A 21,307-nucleotide genomic window follows, 5' to 3' on the forward strand; every position below is an offset into this window, starting at 1 on the left:
AAAAGAGAAACAGAACTGAAACAGAATGGGAGTTGAGAGACTTCTTTTCTGGAAGTAACTCTGCTATTAATTTTGTAAGCTTAGGCAAGATACATTATTTCTTCTTACATCAGTTTCCTTATCTGTGAAATTAACAGAAGGAGTATATTAACCTCAAGAACCCAAAGCTTGTATATCTAGAGATAGTACAAAATATAAGACTGTGATTTCAATAATGATTTTGTTTTTAATCTCCTAAGGTAATATTTCCAAAGCATGTTTAATATTGAGAAGTATAGAGGAGTTAAAGCATAAACCAGGCATGGTGAGTTTGTAATTAAAATATTATAAGACTTGAGAAGATAGTGGAATTGTATGTCTGATGTTCATTTATATTTAATTTAATTTCTACTAATTTTCTTATGTATAATTTATAAGGTATGAATAGTAGAATAATAACATTTATTTGGTATAAATTTAATTTCATTCTGTGTTCTGCTTTTTGTTAGTTTACTATTCAGTCAAATGTGCCAGGCCCTATTAGGTCCTTAAATTATTGAAGAAAGTCAACCTCAGATAATCTCAGACCTGTATAGGGAATTTCTTAGACTTAAATTGTATATCATGTCACTTTGAGTTAAGATAATTTAGTAATAGTGGCCAAACTTTAGTATTTAGTTCTCTGGTTATTCAAATAGCACAGGTTTAGATCATTAATATAGCTAGGAAAGCATCTGTTTCATAGTAAAGACATTTTGTGGTGGTAGGATGTACATCTATTGAATGGAAACTGTTTTACTCATGTTTGTTTTCTCTAACACAGTTTATTTGCAGCTAGTACTCAATAAATATCTAATAATAACTATGTTAGTGCATTGTCTTGATTCTTATTTTAAGGATTGTTCTAACACTTCATAGTAGAATCCAATAACAATGTGCTGAAAATAAAATGTTTTTAAGATTTAATATCTGTCCCTCTTTTACCTTTCCTGGAATTTGTCCATTTCATCTATGTTGTTGAATTTATTGACATAGAAGTTATGTATAATGTTTATTTTCCTCTTAATATCTTTTGTGTGTGTGTGTGTGTGGTGCTGAGGATGGAACCCAGGGCCTTATACTTGCGAGGCAAGTACTGTAGCAACCGAGCTATATCCCCAGCTCCTCTTACATTTTTTATATTCATGTCTTTTTTTCTGGCCAGTTTATTATTTTTACTAATGTTTATTTTTTTGGAGAGAGGTGTACTGGGGATTGAACTCAGGGGTGCTCAACCACTGAGCCACATCCCCAGCCCTATTTTGTAATTTAGAGACAGTGTCTCACTGAGTTGCTTAGCACCTTGCCATTGCTGAGACTAGCTTTGAACTTGCAATCCTCTGCCTCAGACTCCCGAGCAGCTGGGATTACAGGCATGCGCCACCACACCTGGCTGGCTCTTTTTTTTTGTTGTTTTAACTTTTATTTTACTTATTTATTCTTATATGGTGCTGAGGATTGACCCCAGTGCCTCGTACATGCTTGGCAAGCGCTCTACCACTGAGCTATAACTACAGCCCACCTGATGTTTATTAAAGATACAACTTTTTGTCTCTGTTTCTGTCCTCATCTGTCTTTATTTCCTACTGCTTCTCCTGTTTTCCCTCCCCTTCTACTCTAGCCATGTGGGCCTCCTTGCTGTCCTTCAAGCATACTGGACAAGCTTTTCACTGGCTTTATGCAGCTCAGGCCCCATGAGCTCATCAACAGGAGTTCAGCTACACTAATGTATACCTGGCTGATCATACACTTGAATGTCTAGTGGTGTTTTGCTTTGTAAATGTGTCTAAGCACTTCTCAGCTTCTGAACTTATCAAACCATTTGTTAGCTGGCACTACTTTAATTCACTAATTTATACCTTTGACTGTATAGGTGTCTGCATTAGTGACCATGTACAGCCATGAGGAAGATATTGATAGTGCCATTGAGGTCTTCACACAAGCCATCCAGTGGTATCAAAACCATCAGGTAAATAAGGAGTAAAGTGTTATAAAGACATGTTTTAGATAAACAGTCATTTGTGTTTTTTGAAGCTCCTTCTTGTGTATGTGTACATGAAATAAGAATGATAGTAGAACATGGTTGCATGTAATAGAGCTCATCTTAAGTAGCTAGAGAGCCCATGGATGGTAGTAATTATTGGAGCAATAGTATATGGAATAATTGTTTATCATGTCTCCATCTAATAGGAACATCTTGAGTTTTTCCATTGTGGGTCTCTGCATGGGCAATATCCAACTTCCCATCATATATACACACTAATGCCATTTATATTGTTAATACTATTGGTAGTGGAGAGACATAATTGTTCTGGGAAATATTATGTTAATGGTTGACAACTGTGGTGGTATATATTTAGAATTTGGTTTTAGGAGAATGTTTTTAGTCACAGATAACCTAAATAGAACTGAGTTTTGTAACTTCATAAATTGGTGATTACTTATACTAATGTCTTTACCCACCTCTCTGTGTATGTGTGTGTGTGTGTGTGTGTGTGTGTGTGTGTGTGTGTGTGTGTGAGAGAGAGAGAAAGAGAGAGAGAGAGAGAGAGAGAGATTGTTGTTTTAGGCATTCAGTAAAACTTAGGATGAGGAATTTAATGGATAGGTCCATTTTAAAGGTTTAATTAATGCAATTTCATTGATTTACTAGATATTTGGCTTAACTTTTTATTATTTATTTTTAATTGGACCTGAAGCCCAAATCTCCTGCTCATTTGTCATTGATAAGAGAAGCTGCAAACTTCAAACTCAAATATGGACGGAAGAAGGAGGCAATTAGTGACCTAGAACAGCTATGGAAGTAAGCTCTAAAATTTGGAGATGTAGAAATCCACATTTTGTTTCTGTTATTGATATGAGGGAGTTATTTTCCACATTTGTGTTACTTTCTTATTTTACAAACTGTTCAGTGACTATCTTCTTTCTTCTTTCAGACAAAATCCAAAAGATATTCACACCCTGGCGCAACTTATTTCTGCTTACTCACTTGTGGATCCAGAGAAAGCTAAAGTGTATCCTTTTGACTATTATTTCAGACAGCTCCCCATAAAGCACTAGAGGCTGAGTTTTGACCAGGTATTTTTATGTTGTAAATTTCAACTAGAATTCAAAACTCCCTTCCAAAGTGATAAAAAGAAAAATTAGAATTATTGATCAGTGTGATTGGAAAATACAGTGATGGATCCACTTTGGGATTATTAGCTCCAAAAGCAAAAATGAAGTCAACAAGGTGCAACCCTATATTTCTCCAGGTTCAAGTTCAGCTGCACATAATAATGAATGAATGAAAAGATGGGGCTGGGGATGTGGCTCAAGCGGTAGCGCGCTCGCCTAGCATGCGTGCGGCCCGGGTTCGATCCTCAGCAGCACCACATACCAACAAAGATGTTGTGTCCGCCGAGAACTAAGAAAAAATAAATAAATGTTAAAATTCTCTCTCTCTCTCTGTCCCCCCCCCACTCTCTCTTTAAAAAAAAAAAAAAAAGACAACAGCATGTTTTATGTGCGTAGTTGAGCATGAATTATGAACTTTTAGAAACATTTATTATTGATAAGAGGATTTTGAGTCCTGATAGAGCTTAGATCATATGTGCTACACTAATCAGTGTGTGTTCCCGAAACTGAGGTGGGGTGGTGGATGCTAAGTCAAAGCAATTGCAGTTAAAAAACCTGTTTTATAAGCTTGATGGTTGCAACTTTTTTTTTTCCCAAGGTGAAAAATAATCTTTTTATATTTGTTCTTTTTTTTTAATCCTCTGGATTTATGCTCTCACAGCACTTTCCTTAGGACATTTTTTTTAAAGAGAGAGAGAGAGAGAGAGAATTTTTAATGTTTATTTATTTTTAGTTTTCGGCAGACACAACATCTTTGTTTGTATGTGGTGCTGAGGATCGAACCCGGGCCGCATGCATGCCAGGCGAGTGTGCTACCGCTTGAGCCACATCCCCAGCCCTATATTTGTTCTTTTTAGTTATACAGGACAATAGAATGTATTTTGACATACATATATGGAATATAACTTCCCATTCTTATGATCGTACATGATGTGGAGTTACACTGGTCATGTATTCATGTATGAACATAGGAAAGTTATATCCAGTTCATTCTACTGTCTTTATTTTTTTATTTTTTGTGCTGGGGATCGAACCCAGGGCCTTGTGTATGCAAGGCAAGCACTCTACCAACTGAGCTATATCCCCAGCCCTCTACTGTCTTTATTGATAGTTGTCTTGAAACTACCTTGAACTATATCCCTAAAGTTATAGATGATTAGATTTTTATTCTTCAAGTTCTCCTTTCAGAACAGATATTTATAATTGGCATAACTTGCAGATTTATTATTCCATAGATTTTAGAACATTTTTTGCTTCTCATGTCAGGTATCAGAAAGAGACAATATTTTTATAGTGGCACAAATATATTGAAAGGCGCGTGCCTGTGTGTTTTATGTTCCTAAACTCCTATTCTATCCCAGTCTTAGCAAACACTTGCCCTCATCAGATAGTATGTCTCTAAAAGTAGATGTCGAGGCTCTTGAAAATTCTCCTGGTGCTACGTACATTCGGAAGAAGGGTGGAAAAGTTACTGGAGATAGTCAACCGAAGGAACAAGGGTAATGTTTTTCTAATTAAAAACATTTATAAAAATATTCTAATGTTGACTTTAAATTCTACAATTTAAAGCTACATATCAAGAATAGAAGGAAAAAAACGAAGAAAAACCAAAACAAAACTACATCTCAAAAATTCCATGTAAATCTTAAATTTGTTTCTTTTCCTTATCTTTCCCTGTGCCCAGCTCTTATTTCTTATTTCCACCCCTGTTCCTCCATCTCAGAACTAATCTCTGATATTAGTTGGTTTTTTTTTTTTAATATTTATTTTTTAGGTGTAGATGGACATAACACAATGCCTTTTATTTTTTATGTGGTGCTGAGGATCGAACCCGGGTCCCGCCCGAGCGCTCAACCGCTGAGCCACAATCCCAGCCCCTCCATATTAGTTTAATGTATCTTTCCAAATATTTTTCTTCCTATTTATACATATAGGTGGTTAATATTTTCCTTAAATTGTTTACTTTTTTTTTTTCCAGAAGAATTATTTTGTTTGGAAATTTTCTTACATTTAATTTAAAAAGCCTTAGAGACCTTTTGATGTAATAAATGTAGGTATATTTTATTCTTTTTATTTAAAATATTCCATTGGCTTGATGCATCCTACTTTATTTACCTGTAAGTTATTGATGTGCATTTAGATCATTTAGCATTATTGAACCAAAATTCAGATGGTTTATTTTGCTGATTTGGAGGAAAGATTGGCCAGCTTCATTTAAAGGAATTTACAGTCTGATTCTCTTGTATTACTATCTTAATGTAGGTAGTAAAAACCTATAGTAAAACGTATGATTCTAGTTTTGATTCAGAATGAATAGAGCATGAAAGATATCAAACACTTCTCCAGTTTTGTGACTTTCATATTTTTTTATTATTTCCTCTTTTAAAATGCCTTTTGAATTTTGTTTTCTCTTTTTTTTTTTTTTTTAATTCAGGACTGGTGATAAACCTCAGTGGTAGAGCAGTTGCCTAGCATGCATGAGACGTGGGTTTGATCCCTAGCACTGCACAAAGAAAAAGCAAGAATATATGATTGATTTCTTTCTATGATTAACTTATATAAAAAAAGCATTATCATCCTTATAATAATTTTTTAAGACTTACAGGAATTAAAGCCTCAAAGATGTTACATTGTTCCAAATTCCATTTACTTCTAGTTTTAAGATTTACTAGAAATCCCAAAATAAAATAAATTGAACCTAGGTCTTAAATGGATTTTCAAATAACATTTTTAAATATTTTCAATATTTTTTTATCTACTAAAACAGGGTTGGGTAACTATTAAGAATATACAATTTTTATCTAAAATTTAGTGTTCTTTATTTTCTCTTAAATAATTAGGATGTAAACTTTTAAGTTTTAAAATTAAACAGTATTTTCATTAGGCTTATGCTCAACTTTTCAATGCAAAGTGTAGTCTCTTTTGGAGCTACACTATGTGAATGTATATGCTAAGTGTTGAACAAAAAATAAAGCCAAATGTGTAAACAACAATTGCAGTAAAGGTTGTGTGTACTGTGATGGTGTGGGATAGAGCAGAGCATGCCACAGGGAGTAGCTCTTCCTGGGGATTATGGCAAGTTAGGAGCAGCTTCATGGAGGTAGCATTTGTGCAGATTCCAAGGATGATAAGAAAGGCAGAGACATAAGAAATTGCAAAGAATCTTGGGGAAACTGTATGTGTGCCTGTGCAGCATTTAGAATACTATTTGAAAGTCAGAGTGAGAGATGAAATATTAAAGTATGTCTCTACATACACATTGCATTTACTATTCTTTAGGATATCCTGAAAGGACTTCCATAATTGAATGACTTGTAGAATGAATTGGCAGGAATTATTGCTGTCTCATCTTTTTAGTTTACTGTTTCATAGTTCTCACAGAGTTATATCACATGTGAATATATACAGAGATTTTTTTTTTCATCTGTTTTCATTGTAGCTTTCAGAATGCTTAACAATTATTTTGAAGTGTGCTTAACAGAGGTTTTACTTACTTTTTAAAGTTAACAGATTCACATGGTTCAAAATTTGAAAGATAGGGCTGGGGTGCAGTTCAGTGGTAGGAAACTTTCCTGGTATGTGACCTTTCCTGGCATGCGACTGGTGCTGGGTTCAATCCCAACACTGCAAAAAACCCAACACCTCCACCACCACCAAAATAAATAAATAAAAGAATATTGAGAGTGAGTAAGTAAAAACTTTCCTCCTGTCCCTTTTCAGCCTCTCCCTCCTAGGACCATGACCAGGGCAACTAGTTTAGAACATCCTTCCAGAGATAATCTCTGTAGGTATTTTACATGTTCTTCTGGCAAAGAGTTTATCAATTCTGTAAAGTCTTGGAAAATGAAGGGTTATTTAACCAAGAGGTATTGCAGATTTTCATGTTCATTCAAAATTTTACCAGTTACACTTCAGATACTACTCATATACTATTTAGAAAATAGTACAGAAGAGAGGTGAAGCCAGGTGCTATGGTATATGCCTGTAATCCTAGCGACTTGGAGGCTGAGGCAGGAGGATTACAAGTTCGAAATCAGCCTCACCAATTTAGTGAGGCCTTAAGCAATTTAGCAGCTCTAAGCAACTTCGTGAGACCCTGTCTCAAAAATAAAAAGGGCTGGGGATGTGGCTCAGTGGTTAAGTGCCCCTGAGTTTAATCCTTGGTACAAAAGAAAAAGGAGTTATTTTTCAACATGATTGGCGTCTGTTTTCTGAAAACATTTGTTTTCTGTGTTTTCTAAACTATCTTCCAGAAGTTATAATGCCTTAAGTGTGATTGAATTTAACCTGAATTAATATTTCAGCTTGTTAGCTTTGGTGAACTGGTACCAAATCTTAAATCACTTTTTATGAGGGCTGGGGGTATAGCTCAGTGGTAGAGTGCTTGCCTAGCATGCATAAGGCCCTGGGTTCAATTCTCAGCACTGCAAATAAATAACCTTTATGATTAAGTGCCCAGCTTGTTCTTTTGCACATACTTAATGTCAGTAAATATTTTAGCACAGTGATGGTAATGATTTTTCTTCTCATTTTAGACAGGGAGATTTGAAGAAGAAGAAGAAGAAAAAGAAGGGTAAGCTTTTTAAAAATGAAAAACAAATTTTAGATTCCTTTCTACAAAGATAAAAAATTTGAGTTTAGGGCTGGGGATGTGGCATTCGTGGGGCCGCTGGGTTCGATCCTCAACTGCACATAAAAATAAAAGAGATTGTGTCCACCTAAAAAAAAAAAAAACTAAAAAATATTTAAAAAAAATAAATTTGAGTTTATTCCTAAATAGAATTCTGTAGACATAAGCACGATGCCCCCTTCTCTAGTGTCTTTGAATACTTGACTTTTGTCTTGTGAGCTAAAATTTTATTAATTTTTTAAAAGAGTGTAACTCTGAAGTTGGATTGTCCAAATTCAAATTGTTACCATAGTATTTTTTCACTGTGACTGTGGATGTAACATAGATACCCAAATTTTTAATTTTTTTAATAAGAAGCAAAACCTAATGATTTTTAAAACTGTTTGAAATTAGTACATTTGAGTTTAAAATGCAGTATGATAATATATACCTCTCAAAGGAGTAAATTAGATACTACATATAAAGTCTAAGAATGATGTCTGGCACACAGTCTTTATGCATTAGAATCTTTTAGCTATAGATAACCATAAAGCTCTTCCAAACTGGCTTAAGAAAAATTACTGTTTATAAAACTGGGAGTGTAGAGGAAAGTTAACATCAAGGCTCATTGACTCAGTAGTTATATCTCTTTATTTTGTCCATAAAACTGAACTATAGTCCCAAGAGTTTGTTGGAAACAGGGCTACATGCTTGTCACTTACATTCAGCAGGACAGAGAGACTCAGCAAAGCTTTCTTATTAATCCGTCTGGACCAGCACAGGTCTGTGGTCAGTCCTGAACCATTAACCAGGGGAATGTTGTGGATTGATTGGCTTGGGCTAGGTTCTTCAATCTCTAGCACGAGTGGGTGAAATTACTGTTTAGCTCCATGTAGTGAAGCCTCTTACCTGTTCTTGAGTTTTGGGGTAAAAATCAGTTACTTCTTAATTTGGCCCACTGCCATCTTAGGACTCAGATTTCCCAAATCTTCACCAAGTTTATTACTATGCTCTGGCTGTTTTCTAGTTTCCAAAATTTTTTGATAACACTTTTTTTTTAACCTATTTTTCCAAATTCTAATATTTTTATTACCATTTTAGTGGAATTTGGAGAGGGAACACAAGCTAATGTTTGTACCAGTCTACTATCTTTAATTTGAAGTCTTATTGTTTTTTTTACTTTTGTCATAGTACTTGGAAATGGATAAAAATTCAATAATTAGTTCTTTTATGTACTAGTATTACCTAAAAGGAAACAACTGATAACATTAGGTAGAAATAATATGCAGTGTTACTTTCTTTTCTGTTTTTATGATTTCCAGATAAACATTTAAAAAAATTTGCCAAGTGATATGTACTTATTCTAAAAACAGAAGAAAACAACAAAGCCAGTGATAATATATGTCTAATAATATAGGTTGTCGTAAAGCATGGAAAATAATCTGCCACAAATGCATAATCTCAGAGATGATTACTAACTTTTCTTGTTTACTGAAACACATATAATTACATACTTACATGCTAAATAACTGGTTTTCTAAAATCAGTATGAGCATAATATTATGATAATTTGTTTCAGTCCTCTAGGCCAAATTGTGAAGATTTTTCCAAATGATTAAATACACATGCGCCTCATTTTTAACCTATTTGTACAGCTTACTGTATTAGAAGTATAATTTATTTAATCTTTCTCACTGATCGACAATTAAGTTATTTTGCTATATTAACATTAAAGAGAATGTCTTGTGTAATTTGTGGCTCGTGGATTCTTCAGAATATTTCTAGGAGTCTATAAATGATGGGTATTATCAAATTAAAGAGTTGTTCTTAAAGGCTATATATCACTATATACTTCTGCCAGTGGTGTTTGAGTGTGATCATTTCACCAAAACTGGATATTACTGCTTTGTGTGTGTGTGTGCGCGCGCGTGTGCACGCATGCGCGCGTGCGTGCTGGGGATTAGAATCCAGGGCCTGTGCATGTAAGGCAAGCACTCTACCAACTTAGCTATATCCCCAGCTCGTATTACTGCTTTCAACATGTTAGTCTAGTAAGTTTTGTTACCCTTCCCATTTTTTTTTTAAGTGTTTGTTAGCATTTAATGAACCTCCAGAGCTCTAGGTGGCTTTAAGCCACCAGAACACAGGCACCCCCAACACCTTTAATCTTCTCCTCAGCTCTTCTGCTGAAGAATTTGGCCTTCACGATGACAGGCTGCTTTGGGAGCTTTCCCTTCCCCAGAACTTGGTAGTGTGTGTGTGCGATTAGACTACATCAATTATGGGAGCAGCTCCCGTCTTGTTTTTGGCAGCATTTACTCATGTCTGTTCACTGACCATTGTCCACAATTTATCAAGGTTGACAGTTGGGCAGAAACTCTGGTTCCTCTTTAAGTGGTAATGCCTCATACCAACTTTCCCAAAGTAACCTGGGTGATATTTGTCGAAGTTAATCTTGTGGTGATGTATGCCACCAGCATTACCCTGGCCTCCTGAGTGTTTCTGGTGCTTGCCGATAAGGCAATGGCCATGGTTCACGTGTCCTAAAAGTTTCCACGTCTTCCTCAGTCTGGATGGGATGTCGGCAGCTGAGGCGAAAAAGCTACCCTTCCCATTTTTAATTAGTAAGATTGAGCATCTCTCTACATGATTAATGACTTTCACTTTCTCTGGCTTACCCTAATGATAACTGCCTATTTTTTTTTCTTGAATGATTTGCATATTGATTAGTAAGGAATCTTTCTATATTAAGGATATCAATATACTCTGTTTTATAGAATATAAGGTTTTTGCTATTTTTCTTAAAAATGTATTTTGTCAAACTTTAAAATTTTATACAGATAAAGCTGTGATATCTTTAGCCTCTAAATCTTTATTATGCTTAGAAATGAGGCCTTTTCCTAGTTAGATTATTACAAATAAAACTTTCTCAAACTAATTTCTGTTATAGTGTTATTTACTCCCAGGCATAGATACACTGTGTAAACAAGCTATCTTGAAACTTTTAGGGGCATATCCCTCATTTCTTTATTACTTTTGTTAAACAGGAAAACTGCCTAAGAATTATGACCCAAAAGTTACCCCAGATCCAGAAAGATGGCTACCAATGAGAGAACGTTCTTACTATCGAGGAAGAAAGAAGGGTAAAAAGAAGGATCAAATTGGAAAAGGGACCCAGGGAGCAACTGCAGGGGCCTCATCTGAACTGTAAGTCATGGCTTCATAATAGAACTCGCTTAGAACATAGATTGTTTCTGAGAATGATTTAAGGATATTAGTGAGAGTTTGTTAATATATTTTAAGTATGAGAAGTATACGATCATATATGTTTGCAGTATACAAGAGAGAAATATAGTTCTGCTTTGAATATGTTGCAAATACTAAAATTTTGATTATATTATAAAATTAAATATTTTTTGTTTGAAAAAGAAAAGGAAACCATACTGAGTCTTTTAACTATGTAAACATTAATAAATAAACTAAAAATATTAAAATGTTATTTATACATAGAATTATAAGTCACTTAATTTTTTTATCTTTTTTTTTTTTTTTTTGGTACTGGCGATTGAACTCAGGGGCACTCAACCACTGAGCCCCATCCCCAGCTCTATTTTCTATTTTATTTGGAGACAGGGGCTCACTGAGTTGCTTAGCACCTTGCTGTTGCTTGGGCTGGCTTTGAACTCTCGATCCTACTACCTCAGCTTCCCAAGCTACTGGGATTACAGGCATGTGCCACCATGCCCAGAATAATTTTTTAAATCTTCTTTAAGTTTTCTAAAAATGGGCATGAATGATATATAGTTTTTTAGTTACAAACAGTAAAAATTTTGTTCAAAGAATGGCGAAAGCCAGGTGTGGTTAATCCCAGCTACTTGGGAGGCTGAGCCAGAGAATTCCAAGTTTAAGCCAGCCTGGACTGTTTAGTGAGAACCTGTTCCAATAGGTTAGATACGTAGAGCATCCCTAGGTTCAATCCCTAGTACTGCTAAAAAAAAAGAAACGAAAGAAAAAGCGTGAGGAATCAGAGACGTACCTTAAACAAAGTGGAAAATTGTTAGATATGGAAAGAACACTTGTATATACCCTTTTTCTTTGTTGAATTTATGAATGACCAAAATATTTCTGGTCTGATGATTTCAGGGATGCCAGTAAAACTGTGAGCAGCCCACCCACCTCTCCAAGACCTGGCAGTGCAGCAACAGTCTCTGCCTCCACAAGTAACATCATACCCCCAAGACACCAAAAACCTGCAGGGGCCCCGGCAACAAAAAAGAAACAGCAACAGAAAAAGAAGAAAGGAGGAAAAGGTGGCTGGTGATAGAATGTCCTTGTTGCAGGCTGTTTTTAAATAGCCTCAGTGATATGCTAGGAACATAATAAAGGTAACACAGCAAGAAGCACAGAACTGCTCCCTCTTATATCCATGTATTTTCATAAAATAATTTCTTGTGCATCAAATAGGAAAACACCTTTCTCAAACTGCCTAGTCAGGTTTGGTCATTTGAACTGCCTATGTTTGCACAGATTATGAGGACTGGAAATGATCAGGCATACACCACTTTGATATCTGTTGCACCCTTTATCTTTGTGTGCTGATTTGATCTTTTTTCCATTTCACAAATAAGGCATGTTACCTAAGGTCTCCCAGGATTTAAACAGAAACCGTTTCTACTAGAGTCTGAAGACACTTGTTGCTATTTTAGGTCCCACTTTAAATTATGTCTTACATGGCCCTAGGAGGCTGAAAGTGGAATCTTCTGAACATTCTAAGTATTGAGTTAAAAATATCATGTGATAAGAAGGAACCTTACCAAAACACTAGTGTTCTTCACTTAATTAAATGACCACAAAAAGACTAAAGTAAATGTTTTAAATAATTTTGACCATAAATTCTGTCATGTGATACTGGAATATGGAATATTATTCATATGTGTATATGGTTCCTTTGTGCCCCTTATCATTTTCATTCTCAGATTATGTTAATGTTGATTTAGCACCATTCAATATCTCAAAATATATCAATGTTGTAAGAAGTTGACTCTTTGACCTAGTGTTATGAGGTCAGATGGGTTTGGACTTTCTTAATCAGAAAGATTGATAGCCCCTATCAAGAACATAAAACATTGACTTCATTACATAGACAGGAAATCAATACCAAGCAGTATTAAGATCTAACAGGACTGTTTGGCCCAATTAATAGATACTCTAATGGCTTCTCTTTCCTTATGGGTTTTGACCTTTCATTACCTTTCTCTAAGTAATGAAGTATTTTACAATCAGTTTGTGGTGTGAATGTTGTTCTTGTCTTTCCTTGTTCACAAGCCACCTTCACATTCAACAGCTGTGAGACAGTTACTGCGGTGCCTCCCCTTGTTTAATATTCATTTTATGCTGCCCAAGTATAATTTATTTAAGACTTATGAGTATTTCCTTGTGATCAAATTACTCTGTCCTTGTTAATAAAGTGCTGCTGTGTTAGATTCTGAACACATCTACTGAAACTTCTTCAAAGGGTTTCTAAAAAGGCTTTCCATCTTTAAAATAAGAAATGGGGTGCTGCCTTTCTGTTTAACATAATCAGAATCTGCAGTGGCATCTAAACATGAGGTCTTAAAATAAGAATGATTTATTATGTTATACTTTTGAGCTAAACAGAGAACAGTCTCTTGGTAAGAGTGACAAATATTTATTCCTTCTGAATATATACTGCAGTATAGGAATGATTGTTAGTAAATCTGTTATTTAGAGTTCCATTAAATTTCTATGGTTAAAGATAATAATTTTTTAGGTTAACTAAGCAACAGAATCTTGGTGAAAATTATCCATCTTTGAAAATTTTGACCTAAGGCACAACAGTGAAATTTACAGTTCTCTATTTAGTCATTGTTTTTGGCAGCCATTGGTATTAGTCATTGCTAAGCAACTGAAATTTCAGTTCAAACAAATAAGTTATTGTCAAATGAAGTGTTAACACCATCAATTATTTCCTCTTTTGGACAGGGCTTTAACCAGTGACATATATACTTTGTATATACATGTTGTATGTGTACATTTATAAAAACCAGTGTGGATACATCCATTCACTATGGCACATTTTAAAATAAAATATTCTAGCAGTGACTATGGATAATTGTGTTTTGAGTGTTGGCATTTTGGGGAGGACTTCTTGGTAAGTACATCTAAGAATTTTCTTTCAAACTATCTAAAATTGTCTCCTTCCCCTTCCAGCAGAGCCAGAAAGCCAATCTAATGGGATTGCAGGAACCCACTTTAAACTCCGCTGAAAATATATCATGTTGACATGGGTATAAACAAAACAGCATTTAAAGGTTTTTAATCAGTCTTTTTAATAAAACTCTGAACAGCTAACCTTAAAAACCACTGCATCTGGCTGGGGTTGTGGCTCAGCAGCAGAGGGCTCACCTAGAAAGTACTGGGCCCTGGGTTCGATCATCAGCACGACATAAAAATAAATAAATAAAAATATGGTGTCTAACTACAACTACAAAATATTAACAACAACAACCAAAACCACTGCATTGCTCAAGGCTTGTGAAACCTGCTATTCATTGTTCCTTACAAGCTTATCTGAAATAGATCGGATGAAGAAAAATCAGTTTATTGCATGTATAAACTATACTTTTAATTAATTGACAGTGCTAGGGGGTGGAATCCAAGGCCTCCTACATAACAGGCAATTGCCCTACAGCCCCCATTTCACCTCTGAAAGTTGCATTGGATGCCAAATTTACTACATACTCTATCCTGGGCTGGGGTAAATTATACTGTTTTGCCTAGTTCAGGTTTTGCTAACCTATACTTTGTTAGCAGCCAGAATCCTGGCGGGGTACTTAATCTTCGGAAATTTTACATATAAATAAATAAATAAGTGTGTGGTTGTTGGGTTTTTTGTTTTGTTTTGTTTTGTTTTTTGGTGTGGTGCTGGGTTTGAACCCAGGGCCTTGTGCGTAGGGAGGCAAGCACACTACCAACTGAGCTATATCCCCAGCCCTGAAACTAGAATTTAAGACATTACTCTGTCCTTAAGCAATAACCCTTTAGACGTGGCTAAGTGGCGTTTACTTGCATGTGGAGGGGAGATACACAACTTAGCTTGGCTTTGGTTGTGAGCCGAAGGAGGACGCCGGCGCTGTAGGCGTTCTGCGGGTTGAGGACGCCAGCTTGGCAGAGCAGGCTCGGGGTTTGAAGCTGGAGAGGTCGGAGGCTAAGGTCGCTCTGGACCCTGCTTAGGTGAAAGGCGTTTCCCTCAAGAGCTGGTGACGCCTAGGTACGTTTTTTCCGGCAGCGGTGATAATAAGCCAAGCCCGTCGCTCTCCCAACTCTTGGTTGGGACCTCTGGGTTCTTCTGGGCTGGGCTCGATCCACCCGCTAGAATCCCCCGCCCATTTCAACTCCATTTGGGGTCCCTCCTCCTCCTCACCCCCGGGTTCGGCGAATCAACTGCCAGTCGCCCTGGACAAGCGAGCTAGTGCGAAATGCCAGACCTCAGGCTGTACGCACTGGGAATAGCTGCGGCCGTGGTGACCACGGGTGTGGCCTACGCCCTGTGGACCTACGTCTCCGCCCTGCGCCCGGCGAGGAGGCCACACCTGCCCGGACCCGAGGCTGCAACTCCTGCGCGCGGGCGCGCAGAGGAAAGAAAGCAAACAGGAGCGGTGGAAATGGAGAATGTGAAGAAAGGGAAGACTAAGGAAGTGGCGAAGGAGAAAATTAAGGTGAAAGGAAAAGAGGAGAGAAAGAAAGAAGTGTCAAAGGGGAAAGAGAAAGGGAAGGAGACAGCAGCCAAGAATGAGCAATTTAAAGAAAAACCAGAGGTAGAGAAGAGCGACAGCACCAAGTCAGAGACGCCTCTGGAGTCATCCGTAGAAAACCAGGTACCTGGGACCCTTGCCTCCAAGGCCCGGCTCTGTTACGTCAGACCCCAAGACCTGCGCAGGGGGAACTGGGCCTCAACAGAGGGTTTTCCACCTAAGGATCGGAGGGATTGTGTCGAGCTACGAACATCCCATTGTCCTCCCCTTCTCCCCTGCTTCACCCCTGTACCCTGTGTCCTAACAGATTCTAATGTTGAGGGACCAGAGATCTTGACTGGTCTTCAAAAGTGACGCCTTTTGCCTCTGCCGGGCATTCAGTGCTGAGCTCCCAGACCATCTGCCAACACAGAGACCAGTCCCGGACGCTCCGTGCACGCAGGCTCTTTCCGCTTGTCAGAAGAGGCAGTGTTCCTGAATTTATGCAGGATGTGTTTGGGGGCTCTCTGGCTCTTTTCTGTAAGGCGCTGTGGTTACTGTTTGCATGGTTTTCAAACCATCAGCACCCAGAATTTTTAACGGAGAGGTGTGAGAACCAGGCATTGTGAGGGTCAGCCAGATGGGCTCTGCGTTTCTGGTTGGCTCCATGTTCTAGAGCCATTTTTGGTTCTAAACAGTCTTAATTATTAAAGGAAATTTGGTATCTGGTAAAACACAGGCTACGTAGATCTATGTTTGGCTAAAGGAATAACATTTTTTCTTTCTTTTGTGGTGCTGGGGATTGATGCAAATGAAGCAAGCACTCTACCAACTCAGCTATATCCCCAGTCCTAAAAAAATTACTTTTGACACAGAATGATCATGTTCAGCATCACATTTTGCATCTGAACTCTTGATTTACAACTATCTTAGGTTTCCCTAGGAGGGGATAGACACGAGGATAATACATTTTATTTTAATTAATTAATTAATTGGTGCTGAGGATTGAACCCAAAATCTTAGGTATATGCTCTATCACTCAGCTACAACCCCAGCCCAATGTTTGTATTTTAGACCGAAAATATAACAAAATGTAAAACATTAATGCAGAATTTCTAGGTAGAATGGGTTTAGGTGTGGCAATGTGGTTGGAAAAGGAGTAGGGAACTGTTTTTAACTCACAATGTTTCAAGGACCTAGTACATCATTATTTTAGGAATCACTAAGAAAAAAAATGCTACCAACCAAAATAGGACATACCATATATTTTAAAAACATCCTATTTTCAGCATATTAAAATGAGGAAGGGATGTACTATGGAATGAGTATATAATGAATATGTAATGAAGTATGTTGGGGTAACCTGAGTGGGGGCCCCTTCGAAATGGTGAGAGAACACAATCCATGCCTGCAGCCATTTTTTGGTGCTGATACTGCTTTAAACCATGTAATTTTAAAGCATTCAACAAAGTCTCCTTTGTGCATCAAGTCCTTCTTCCTTACCCTAGCACTTTCTAAGAATGGCATTTTAAAAATATTTTTATTAGTTATTATGGGCCTTTATTTATTTATATGTGATGCTGAGACGAACCCAGTGCCTCGCACACGATAGGCAAGCGCTCTGCGACTGAGCCACAACCCCAGCCCTAAGAATGGCATTTTAACATGTAGATGCAGATGGAGAGAATGGGGAAGGACATAGGGATGGAGATAGGAGAGATCCATGAAATATCATTCACTTTCAGAGCCATCAAGAATTCACTCTAGGGATTGGGGTTGTGGCTCAGTGGTAGAGCACTTGCCTAAAATGTGTGAGGCACTGGGTTTGATCCTCAGCACCGTATAAAATGAAATAAATAAATAAAGGTGTTGTGTCCTTCTACAACTAAAAATATTTTAAAAAATTAAAAAAGAATTCACTCTAAAATGTATGGCCTTCAAAAATTATGTTGTTGGGTTGGGGCTGGGGCTCAGCAGTAAAGCACTCACCTAGCATGTGAGAGGCCCTGGGTTCGATCTTCAGCATCACAGAAAAATAAATAAAGATATTGTGTCCAACTTAAAAAAATGTGTTGTTTACCCAAATACCTATTAGGGCAGAACTTAAAATGTCTTACTTTCACATAGATTTTTTTTTTTAAAGAAGTGGTTATAGACATTCTAATACTGTTTAAGATCACTTTTTTTCCCTCCAGAAATGCAATCTAAGTTTAATGTCAACATTTGGTGTTCAAGCAGAACAAGCAGGGTGTATAAGATTATTGTTATTTCTAAACAAGTGCCATTAAAGATAATTGCTAGTATTTTAGATCTACATAACCTGTGTTTTACCAGATATCAAATTTCCTTTAATAATTAAAACTGTTTAGAACCAAAAAGTGGCTCTAGACCCATGGAAACATCTTTATTAAGCTGTTTGGGAAATAGAATGGAATTTCTCTGAGCAGTCTGGCTCACTTCTTAATCTTTGGCCAAGACCAAACCACCAATCACCTAATGTTTTCACATAACCATTACTACTATGTGACTATTAATCTCACAATTTTTGCACTGTAGAGACCACATCTCTAGGCACTTTTAACTGTATTTCTGTCTTCTCATGAGACTGCCCTTGTGGTCCCTCAGTCCATGGCAATAAAAATTGAGGCTGACATATGGGTAGGATGCTTTAATATCATTAAATCATGATACTTAAAAATATAAGAGGGGAAACTTGCACTAACATTTTATAATCAAGTTATCTACTTGTGAAGAAAAGATAGATTAATAATAACATGAGACCTTAAATGCTTGCATGCTGAGTGGTATAGTGGATGTGTGCACCATGGAGGTCCCAAGACCCCGAAAATCAAACCAAATTCTGGTACAATCTCCAAAGGACATGAACAGGAAGTCTCGAAATTGACTCTAAGACCTCTAGAACCTTCCATAAATACTGGTGTATATGTGTGTTGGTGTATATGATAGACTGACCAGGAGTTGGGGGATGGAGAGGATAATGTGAGATTAATAGTCACATAGTAGTAATGGTTATGTGAAAACATTAGGTGATTGGTGGTTTGGTCTTGGCCTATAAAATGTTAAGTTCCTCTCTGGTTGGCAATTCCATGATTATTATTAGGTACTAGCACAGGAAGGCACACTATTAGGAGCTAGGAAAACAAGGACCTGATGGCATAGGTTTATTGATTTATCTTTTGTTTCACAGGACAAAAATAAGCAGATCCTAGTTCTAGGCCTGGATGGAGCAGGGAAAACCAGCATCCTCGACTCTCTAGCTTTAAACAAAGTCCAGCATAGCAAGGCACCCACCCAAGGTTTCAATCCCGTTTGCATCGACATTGAAGACAACCAGATGGAGTTCCTGGAGAGTAAGCTCTATTTCCTCACTAGTTAACTGGTAGCCTTCCTTTATGTTAAGCTAGACGTGGTGCTATCGACTGGATTCTTATGATGCTGGATCAGATTTACATAAACTTTAGGATGCATGTGTGGTTTAATACTAAGGTGCCCTAGGGAGGGAGTTAGGAATCACTTTCTGCTTTTTTAATTGTCTCCTTTTTTGCAGTGATGGAGACAGGGGAGGTTAAAGGAAGGCTTTAGCATGCCCTCCTATAATCTATAACGGGCCTCCCTCTTTCCACACTACAGCAAATAAACATGCAGCCTAAGTAAGTACAGTGTGCTTCCTTCTCTGCAAATGAAATTATACAGAAGCCCCAAACTTCTTCTTCCAACTAGATGGCAGTCCCAAAGTCCCTACTGTGCAGCAATGCTGAAGTCACCATCTTGCTAGATGTTGCTGTACCCCAAAATTGGGTCAGATCTTCCCTTGTCTTCTCTCTCTCTCAGTGCTTTACCACTGAGCTATATTCCTGTCCTTTTTATTTATTTTTTATTTTTTTATTTTTAAAATTATTTTTAGAGAGAGAGAGAATTTTTTAAATAATTATTTTTTAGTTTTCAGTGGACACAACATCTTTATTTTTTTAATTTTTATATGGTGCTGAGGATCGAACCCATCACCCTGTGCATGCCTGGCGAGCACACTACCACTTGAGCCACATCCCCAGTCCTGTGACCTTTTTATTTTTTGAGACAGGATCTCCCTAAGTAGATGAGGCCCTCATTAATTGCCCAGGTTGGCCTTGAACTTGTGATTTTCCTATCTTAGCCTCCTGGGTTCTTCTCTTACACTCTCTCTTTGGATGACTTGATCCATCTTCATGGCACTTAATACTATCTATATGATAATGAGCCCCCTCAAATTGACCTATCTAGCCCAAACATATCCAAATATCCCCTGACATCTCTACTTGATTGTCTAATCGGCCTCTCAAACCTTGTGATTAAACAAAAATTTTTGACTTATCCTCTCCTGTCTGTTTCATTACCTGTAATCCACTGGCCATTAAGTGATTCCTTACTCGTCAAGTTGCTCAAGGCAGAATCTGGGAGTCACCCTTGATTCCTCCTTCTCTATGCCTGCCTTCAGTCCACAAGTGAAGCATATTGACTCTTTGTATCTCCAAAGCATAATTAGAATTTGTCAGTGTCATCCTTTTCCACTGCCTGCAAATGAGCCAAAACCTCCCTCACCTGTTCCTCAGTTTCCTGCAGTCATCATTTTATTTTTGCTTTTGTCCATTTGTGAAGAGAAATATTTTAACCCATGTATTTAAGCAAATCCATTGCTAACTTAAAACCCTTCAACGAATTAGCTGGGTGCAATGGTGTACGTCTGTAATCCCAGTGGCTGGGGAGGCTGAGGCAGGAAGATAGAAAATTTGAGGTCAGCTTCAGCAACTTAGTGAGGCCCTGAACAAGTTAGTGAGACCCTGCTTCAAAATAAGAAAAAAAAAAAAAGAAAGAAAGAAAGAAAAAAAAAAGGAGGAGGGAGGGTGAGGATGTAAGCCCAGTGGCTAAGCACTCCTGGATTCAGTCCTCAGTACCAAAAAAAACAAAAACCCTTCCAATGATAGGTAGGTTCACTTTTAAATAACTCATAGTTCAAAGATAAAATCATTATGGGAATTTAAAAATACTCAGAACAAATGATTGGTAAAAATAACAATGACAAAATCTATTGGTCAAAATTGGCATGCACCCCCAAAATAATAATGCATTTAAAGAAATTTACAATCTTAAATGTTTATAGCTAGGAAAAAAACAGCTGAAAACTTATGGGTTAAATATATGATATAGATTAGGAAAGAACAACAGGCTAAAACCAAAGAAGGTAGAAGGAAAGATTATAAAGAAACCAATGAAATTAATTACAAAAATACAGTAGCAAAGATCAGAAAAGTCAAAAGTTAGTTCCTTGAAAGACAAACAAAATAGACAATCTTCTGATGAAATTTATCAAGGAAAATCTAGAAAGCACAACTAATGTCTCAAATGGAAAAAAGATGTCAAGAGTATATTTACATCTGTGCTAATAGATATATATATTACAAAAGCAGATTCAAGAAGAAATAAAAACTCTTGGCCAAATTATATTGTTATATTGTGTGCATGTACAAATATGTAAAAATAAATCATACCATTGTGTACAACTATAGTTCACCAATAAAAATGTGGAAAATAAATAAAAATAAGACATTGAATAATTTAAAAAATTAAAAATAAAATCATTAGCTAAAAATCACTCTAGGGCTGGGGATATAGCTCAGCTTTCCTCACAAACACAAGGCCCTTGGTTTAATCCCCAACACCACCAAAAAAAAAAAAAAAAGAAAAAAGAAAAAAATCTCTCTATAATGAAAACACTAGATAAGTTGATTTTATAGGTAAACTCTATCAATCT

General features: G+C 36.9%; 2 protein-coding genes and 1 pseudogene across 4 annotated transcripts in view; 2 read left to right on the forward strand and 1 right to left on the reverse strand.

Moving 5' to 3' along the window:
• Srp72 (signal recognition particle 72) overlaps positions 1-13,877 on the forward strand; it is a 34,665-nt gene extending 20,788 nt beyond the window's left edge. The window contains exons 12-19 of the mRNA XM_005320028.5: positions 240-304; positions 1,892-1,987; positions 2,718-2,821; positions 2,955-3,032; positions 4,497-4,634; positions 7,671-7,708; positions 10,792-10,951; positions 11,888-13,877. Coding sequence (XP_005320085.1) covers positions 240-304; positions 1,892-1,987; positions 2,718-2,821; positions 2,955-3,032; positions 4,497-4,634; positions 7,671-7,708; positions 10,792-10,951; positions 11,888-12,065 — 857 coding nt within the window. The 3' untranslated portion in view covers positions 12,066-13,877. The remainder of the gene's footprint in view (positions 1-239; positions 305-1,891; positions 1,988-2,717; positions 2,822-2,954; positions 3,033-4,496; positions 4,635-7,670; positions 7,709-10,791; positions 10,952-11,887) is intronic.
• Positions 9,818-10,714, reverse strand: LOC101964162 (large ribosomal subunit protein uL15 pseudogene; annotated as a pseudogene).
• Positions 13,878-14,928: 1,051 nt separating the features above from the next.
• Positions 14,929-21,307, forward strand: part of Arl9 (ARF like GTPase 9) — a 16,559-nt gene continuing 10,180 nt past the window's right edge. Inside the window, exons 1-3 of one of the 3 annotated variants that reach the window (XM_040292382.2) lie at positions 15,523-15,642; positions 15,827-16,038; positions 18,707-18,869. In XM_040292382.2, the coding sequence (XP_040148316.1) occupies positions 16,009-16,038; positions 18,707-18,869 (193 nt within the window). In that variant the 5' untranslated portion in view covers positions 15,523-15,642; positions 15,827-16,008. Of the gene's footprint in view, positions 15,643-15,826; positions 16,039-18,706; positions 18,870-21,307 lie in introns of all 3 variants that reach the window. The other 2 variants (XM_005320051.5, XM_078021321.1) reach the window with 2 other exon arrangements.

This window comes from Ictidomys tridecemlineatus, chromosome 9 (genome assembly GCF_052094955.1).
Source record: "Ictidomys tridecemlineatus isolate mIctTri1 chromosome 9, mIctTri1.hap1, whole genome shotgun sequence".
NCBI classification, from domain to species: Eukaryota; Metazoa; Chordata; class Mammalia; order Rodentia; family Sciuridae; genus Ictidomys; species Ictidomys tridecemlineatus.